This window comes from Salmo salar, chromosome ssa01 (assembly GCF_905237065.1).
Source record: "Salmo salar chromosome ssa01, Ssal_v3.1, whole genome shotgun sequence".
Classification (NCBI taxonomy): domain Eukaryota; kingdom Metazoa; phylum Chordata; class Actinopteri; order Salmoniformes; family Salmonidae; genus Salmo; species Salmo salar.
Genome location: NC_059442.1, coordinates 91,670,849 through 91,679,299, shown reverse-complemented (window position 1 = coordinate 91,679,299; position 8,451 = coordinate 91,670,849). Strand labels below are relative to the sequence as shown.

At 43.4% G+C, this 8,451-nt stretch overlaps 1 protein-coding gene across 1 annotated transcript; it reads left to right on the top strand.

Annotated features, from left to right (window-relative positions):
- The first annotated feature begins 5,701 nt into the window (after nt 1-5,701).
- On the top strand, nt 5,702-6,844 carry LOC106610130 (gastrin/cholecystokinin type B receptor-like). The gene has a single exon (XM_014209304.1). The coding sequence runs from the start codon at nt 5,702-5,704 to the stop codon at nt 6,842-6,844; it is 1,143 nt and encodes a 380-aa protein (XP_014064779.1).
- The last annotated feature ends 1,607 nt before the right edge of the window (nt 6,845-8,451 follow it).

Genomic DNA, 8,451 nt, shown 5'->3' with positions numbered 1-8,451 from the left:
CTTTAATGGCGAAAGCATACCATGCGATTATCTGAGGACAGCGCCCCACATCAAAATACTTTTCCAACCAGCACCGGGTTCACAAAAATCACAAATAGCAATAAAATAAATCACTTACCTTTGAAGATCTTCCTCTGTTTACAATCCCAAGGGTCCCAGCTACACAATGGTTGTTTGTTTTGTTCAATAAAGTCCTTCTTTATATCCAAAAAGTCTGTTTAGTTGGTGCCATTGATTACAGTAATCCACTCCTTCAACATGCATAGAAAGGAATCCAAAAAGCTACCGGTAAACTTCGTCCAAACAAGTCAAACAATGTTTCTAATCAATCCTCAGGTACCCTTATATGTAAATAAACTATAATATCTCAGACGGAAAGAAGGGTGTTCAATAGAAAAGGAAAATAAGAAGAGCGCGCCCTTGTTCACACGCGCCAAAAGTCTACCTGTCCTGATGAGAACACCTTGGATAAACTACAACTACTTGTTCGTTTTTCAAGAAACAAGCCTGAAACCCTTTCTAAAGACTGTTGACATCTAGTGGAAGCCATAGGAACTGCAATCTGGGTCTTATTTTTTGTATATCCCATAGGCTAGCATTGAAAAGGCCTGTGACCACAAAAAAGAAACATTTCCAGATGGATTTTCCTCTGGTTCTTGCCTGCCATATCAGTTCTGTTATACTCACAGACATTCTAACAGTTTTAGAAACTTCAGAGTGTTTTCTATCCAATTCTACCAATTATATACATATCCTAGCTTCTGGGCCTGAGTAACAGGCAGTTTACTGTGGGCACGTCAGTCATCCGGAAATTCAGTATACTACCCCCTAGCCTTTGAAATGGGCATGGACAAATGAGCCTGAGAAAAACTTGTACATGTCTTGCACAATAACAAAGAAATCCCCCGCTGGCTTCATGTTTCTGATATAGTCCACCAAAACAAGATCAAGACGGTGTGCGTGGCAATGAATGTAGATTGCACCGTCATAACACTGAGCAATACAGGCAGTGTGATCAATGTTACATTTACTAAGAGTTTCTTTGATCGTAGTGAAAGGGGATTCAGAATCTAATCTGTCAGCTGGAGTGAAAGGAAGAAATTCCTCCATAACTTCATCATTTTTTACGTTACGCACCCCCACAGACACTTGTTCCGTTTTACTGAGGTCCTTACTCTCATCTACCATCAATGCAAATAGTTCAGCCTCTTGTATTTCACCACTCATCTGATCCATAATCATATTTGCCATAATGTCTAGTATTTCATTCTGTATATCATGATGTGTGTACTTAGCATTTCTAGGATAATCTGAGATTTTCTGTGCAACTGTTTTGTTGAATTTGCCTATGACCTGTAAAAGTTCAAGGAAGTTTCCCTGGTCGTTTTCTATGTCTCTTCTCTGTGAAACTCCCTGGTATTCAGTGTAACGGAATGACTCCACAACTGCTCTCATATACTCTCTGTACTCTCAGACTATTTTCGAATGTCTATCACTTAGAGCATTGCATATTGTTGAGCCAGACTCTTTCTGAATAGTCCACTCATTCCACACTGTCATTGAATATTTATGCTCCACACTAGCGTTGTGCGTCTTGAACAAACTTGTCGCCTTCTTCCAGTTCTGGTAGCCATCGTGGGTAAATGCTGCCTTCTCTCCACCATGGTTTCCTGGACGTTGAAAGTGGTGGCATGCAAAGCAGAAAGCACGGTCCTTTGAAATAGAACATTCCAGCCATTTGTAATCCTCATACCATCTACGATTGAAACAGCGATCCTGCTGTCCAACTTTTGTGGCTGGTTAACCCCGAAGAAGAGAGCTCCTTGGTTCTTCAATAGGCTTAAATCAGAGTGAGCGGTGGCTGTGGAACAGCTAGCAGCGACGAACTGCTCTGGTGTTCCCTCATGTCGTGGCTCACGAGTTTCTCTCTCCGACTCATCTTTCTTATCTCCCTCTTCTTCTATGGCCCCCTCGGAGACAGGGTCTAGGTCTGGATTTGTATTTTCTACCCGCGCTCTTCTCTCGATCAGAAAACGGTCCATCGCAACTGGGCAAGAAGGGCGACTAGCCCCCCCCACACACACACATCATAGGGTACACGGGCGGCACGAGCGCACAGCCAGGGATAGGATTGGAACAGAATGGCTGGTTATTCACTTTTACAAATTTCTTTATTTAAAAATAATAAAAAACTAAAGTGCTTGAGGAGGCTTAACTGGGGCTATGCAGATTTGTGACATGGTTATTGCACCCCCTAGTCCCAGTGTAGCACTGTGTCTGTTTACATTTTAGTCATTTAGCAGACACTCTTATCCAGAGGGACTTACAGTAGTGAATGCATACATTTCATTTCATGCATTTTTTTTTGTACTGGCCCCCCATGGGAATCAAACCCACAACCCTGGTGTTGCACACACCATGCTCTACCAACTGAGCCACATGGAAGTTTGAGAGAAATAAGCTTTTTGAGCCTATGGAAAATTTCTGGGATCTTTTATTTCAGCTCAGGAAACATGGGACCAACATTTTGCATGCTGCGTTCATTTTTTGTTCAGTGTATATATACAGTGCCTTCAGAAAGTATTCACACCCCTTGACATATTCCACATTTTGTTGCATTAAAGCCTGAATTCAAAATGGATTAAACAGATTTTTTTTATCTCACCCATCTACACACAATACCCCATAATGGCAAAGTGAAAACATAATTTTAAGACATATGCTAATTTATTGAAAATAAAATACAGAAATATCTCTGAGTCAATACTTTGTAGAACCACCTTTGGCAGTGATTACAGATGTGAGTCTTTCTAGGTAAGTCTCTAAGAGCTTTCTACACCTGAATTGTGCAATATTTTCCCATTATTGTTTACACAATTATTCAGTTGGTTCTTGACAAAAAAATGTTGACATAGATTTTCAAGAAGATTTAAATCAAAACTGTAAATCGGCCACTCAGGAACATTCACTGTCTTTTTGGTAACCAACTCCACTGTAGATTTGGCCTTGTGTTTTAGGTAATTGTCCTGCTGAAAGGTGAATTAATCTCACAGTGTCTAGTGGAAAGCAGACTGAACCAGGTTTTCCTTTAGGATTTTGCCTGTGGTTAGCTCCATTCCGTTTATTTTTTATCTTGGAAAAACTCCCCAGTCCTTAACGATTACAAGCATACCCATAACATGATGCAGCCACCACAATGCTTGAAAATATGGAGAGTGGTTCTCAGTAATGTGTTGTATTGGATTTGCCCCTTTCAGGTCAATGATGGCATAAAATATGCCGTAAAGATGTCAGTCTAACGCGGACCGTGGGGGACAGAAGAAGGACACCAGATTGACGCACATTCAACCAATTTTATCTAACAACCGATTTGATCTAAAAAATGTATTGTATTGTAACAGGCCCACAATGTGGTTACTAAAGTACAATTTTGATATGTTGGGCTGTTTCACTGCATAACATTTTAGAAGTTGTTCCTTTACAGGTTTATAGAAAGTGACTGCTAAATGCTAATTCCTGTTTGTAAAAGCTGGTAGCATAGCTAGCATACAGGAATTTGTGGTGTTAGTCAAAGTAATGTTTAACTGCAGTACTGTTGATTGGTGAAGATGACATGAACATGTATTGCGGTTGACATCCATAGAAGCATTATACTCCGATTTTTACATCAACATAATGTGAAATACACATATAAACAATAGCCTAAATGTAGGCAAATTTTGCTGGGGGCGAATGAGGAGATTTGGGATCTTTCCCTCACAGCATCTTTCCCCATGAGTTTCCATAGCATTGCCATTGTTTGGGTCGAGTTCCATTTACCTCTTTACCGCATCTATGGGTAGAGTGGCAGCCATTTTGAGTGTACCGATGCCAGGAAGTAAAACCGGGAAGTGTACCATTCAATCTGTGCTGTGATTTGTTGAGTTAACTCAACTGACATTACAAAAAAATACATTCCATCACAAGAGCCACATCAGTTAATATCATTTGAATGAACATTCTACATTACCTTGGAAATTATTGTATCACAATACCAGGTATCCATTGCGAGTGTACCCATGATTTTACCAGTCAAATTGACAGGGTTAGAGCTTCTGAGCTTCTATTCATTCTATTTATATGATCATAACAACAGGCCCTCTGCAACATTGATGCCTGCGCATCATTTTCAGGCAACCCGTCTATGGGACAAGGCCAAGGTAAAATGGAGACTTAACCTGTGGTAACTTTAATTGTGTGCCTGCCTATCAAATGGCGCCCGAAGATCCGATTTCAGGACCTTGGAAAATCACTGCAACTCAGTGCAAGATAAGCACTGACTGCGACTTCAGCACCACCACTGGTGAAGAGCGCCACTCCAAGTGAGCCTTGCCAAGCACAGCAGTTGTGGATTCTACACACCTGTGTGGGCTTGCTGGTGTGTGGGTAGGCCTAAAACATTTATGTACTCCCTGTCCTTCCTCATGGGGCTCGGAGGGAACATCATGGCTCCACTGGTCGTCACCCGAAAGAGGACCGGTCTGGCGGGGGTGTCAACAACCCACAGACTGCTGGTCAATCTGGCGGTGTGACATGATGGTGGTGTGTGTGATTGACGGACCAGAGTTTGTGCATGAGGAAAGCACAGCATCCCTCTAACATAATCTCTAGACACTTCATTAAGATTTCAGTGGTTGCCATGGCGCAGACTACAGTTTGATTGCATTCTTATAGCCTATGTCTTCTTGTATATCATCCAAATCTTATGGCTCAACACCCATGATGATTTGAAGTGTGAAAATATTTTTACAGCACCATCATCACCAAGCTACAGTGTAAAAGATGCATGTGCGTCACTTCCGGTGCCTACATTATAGGATAAGAGGATGAGCTACCGCAACGAGAGAGAGCGAGCGAGCGAGCGAGAGAGAGAGAGAGAAAGAGAGAGAGAGAGAGAGAAAAAATCCTATCCCTTCATTCGGAGTGAGGGTTTTATTAATTTCTGGCTGCGTTCCATTGCAAAAGCTTGCCACCTCCCATCGGCCCTCGTCCACTCACTTTCCCTTCACTGATCAGAATTAGTATCTTAGGTGAGGTCAATGGATCCAGTGAAATTAGTTAGCTGTCATCTATCCTTACCTATGTACGATATAAGAGAGGGGACGAGGACAGAGAGGATGCGACAACTTTTGGAATGAGATGTGGCCAGGGCTGAGTGCGTGCGCGGGATAGCGCAGCTCTTGCTTCCTGTAGTCACACGGATAAATATTCCATTGACCGGGGTCCGAGTGAACTACAGCGCTCGCTCCAGCGGAGTTATATCGATGAGGACCGCACTTCTTCAGTGGGGGAAATGTATCCTGTTTTTCAGTTAATCGCAGTGGGTATTAGATAAGTATGATCTCTTTCGACAAGGCGTCAAAGATGTGTTGGTGAAATCCTCATATCACCACAGAAACGGGCTGCGCGCAGCTCAGCTCTCTGTCTCACCTGTGTGCGCGTCTGATTTGGACACACCACACAGCGCAAACGATGTAAGAACAAGCGGGAGATGAATCTAACGAATTTTTACTCATATTTTGGACATTTATTTTCTACGAATATTTCACTTGGGGGACCACAACATGAGCACAACAACTGGAGTTTACCGGAGGATACCAAACCCTACCCGGACTTGTTCTTATTTTCGGGACACGAACCGAGTACCATCGTGTTGGTGGTTATGTACTCCCTGTCCTTCCTCACCGGGCTCGGAGGGAACATCATGGCTCTCCTGGTCCTCACCCGAAAGAGGACGGGTCTGGCGGGGGTGTCGGCGACCCGCAGACTGCTGGTCAATCTGGCGGTGTGTGACATGATGGTGGTGTGCGTGTGCATGCCAGTTAACCTGGGACACCAGGTCTACAACGCCTGGGTGTTTGGGGAGTTTCTGTGCCGCACCGTGCCGTTCGTTCAGGCTGTGTCGGTGTCTGCGAGCGTCCTGAGCCTGGCCGTGATCAGTCTGAACCGCTACTACAGCGTGCACAACCCTCTACACGCACGGACCTTTTTTACTGGGCGGCGGATACTGTGTATGATCTGTGTGGTGTGGATCGTGTCGTCGGGGCTGTGCATACCGCTCCTCTTCATGAATACCACCCAAACTCTGTCGCTGCTGGACATCACCCTCACTGTGTGCGTGGAGAGCTGGAACGAAGTCAAACTGAAACAGAGATATAGCTTTCTGCTCTTCTGCTCTCTCTATGGATTCCCCGTGTTGTTTAACCTGGTCATCAGCGTGCTGACTGGCTGGAAGCTGTGGGGCACCGACGAAAAACGGACGCAAGATTCGAATACATTTGGCGTTACGCTTTCACTGTCCCGTCTGAAAGTGCGTAAAAGGATCGCCAAGATGGTGCTGTCGCTGGTTATGCTTTTCACCCTGTCTTGGCTACCTCTGTATGTAGTGGACATATGGTTAGACTTTAACATGACTTCATCTTTAGAGGAAGAGGAGGATGATGTGAACCATGTATACCACGAGTGGATTCTACAGGGGAGACCCTTCGCGCTATGGCTGGGTCTAACCAACTCCGCTCTCAACCCGCTCTGTTATTGCTTCGTGGGTAACTTACACAGGTCTGCAAAACGATTCAGGAAAAGCTACAGACAGAAACTGTCGTCATTGTTAAGTCTGTCGCCACAGCAGTCCTCTATGCCTATGGGCAGCACCTCAGTGCCCAAGCTCGTGCCCTATAGCAGGGCGCAATCAGAGAAGCGCGGCGCAGATAGGCGCGCATCGAGCAGATATGCCAATCCAGGCAACAAACTAACCAAAAGCAAGAGCCTGTCGTCTGTGACAGTGTGTGAAACTGTTTTTGACTGATTGACAGACAGACAGATCAAATGTAGGCCTACTTGGTATATGTCATACTTATTTCACCAATGGACAGGAAAACGTTCGTCCTAGAGTTCAAAATAGGATATTCTGTGAAAATGTGTCTGTTTTCAAACGAAACCTCTGAAGCAAATGGAGATATTTGCCATAAGAGTGTGTTGCTCTTTTAATTATGAAGTGTGGTGCCGTCTTTATTATGGAGTGTGTTGGAGTGTGTTGGAGTGTGTGCCCCACTAGCGGTTCTGGGGGTGGGGGCAGGGGGGGCCAGTGCCCCTGTGACAACAATTTTAGACCCCCTTGTGGCCCCCCTAAATGTGGAGTATGAAATAATTTTTACATAACACATTTTTGCTATCGTTCTTTTTTTACATCCATAATTAGACAGTGGTAACGATGATGATTATGAACATGGTCTTTTGCCTGCTAATGCCTGCAATGCAGTGAAGAAAACGATATGACAACAATAACGTCTAATGTAACTGGCCCCTCTAACAGTACAACTGGCCCCAGCTTGCCCCCCCCAGTTGAAATGGTCTAGAACCGCCACTGTATACCTAATGCTCTTTGGGAATTTGGTTTCACTGAATCCAATTTTAAATTAAAGATATTTGATGTTGTTCTCATGGAGTGTACACAATAATGACGTACATCTCATTAAATATTTGTGCAAAAGGCTAGTTGCCTTTATTTCGTGATTTAAAATAACAATCATATTTATACTGTATGTGTAGGCTACAATGTCTAGCCTATTCCCTGTTTAAATGGTATTATTATATTTCTAATGTATCCCTAAGTCCTATGAAGTAGAACTCATTCCATTCCAAAGTCAAGAACAAAATGAGCTGTATTCAAAACTTAAATCTCGTAGATTATAATGAAACCATTATGCATTATTTCAATTATAAGGCTAATATTGTATGACTATCATCATAATCTGCAGTTATAAATCCATTCAAATTGCTTCCATAATTGTGTTAAATGACATTATTATTATGTAATTATTCCAAGTCCATTCAAATTGCCTCCATAATGGACGGTAGAGGGTCTAGATTCGAATCTAGATGGATATCTCCATTCATTATTTCTCTGGCGAGGCTGTGATGCGGGTCTCTTGGCAAACGGATCGTTCCCTGCTGAATGGCACCATGACGAGTTGAGTTGGCTCCGTCGCGAGGTGTGATGTGGCCCCGCTGGCGGCCGGGACACGGAGCCCGATGTCCGGATTAATGGTACTGGTGAGACGGCCTGATCCTTGGTCTGTGGTTGTCTATCGCTGCCCAACGACAATCCCATGTTGACGCATATAGCGGAGCCCTGGCACCAAAAACAATCTCCTACCATCTGCAGTTATTAGCTATGTTCCCATGAACTTTTCCAGTGATTTTTTTGTAGAAAGTTCGCATAGAAAATAGATTCGACAACTGCTACGGTTCGTTTCCATGTAACAATCTTGTGTAGATTAAAAACAACTATAGACGTAATGATGTTACACACAAAAACACTCGCAAAAACCTACAGTGTCGAATAATAATGAAGTGGTTGTGTCCATTTCCCATTTAGGCAAATTGTGCATTAATAAACTGGAAACAGCCTGT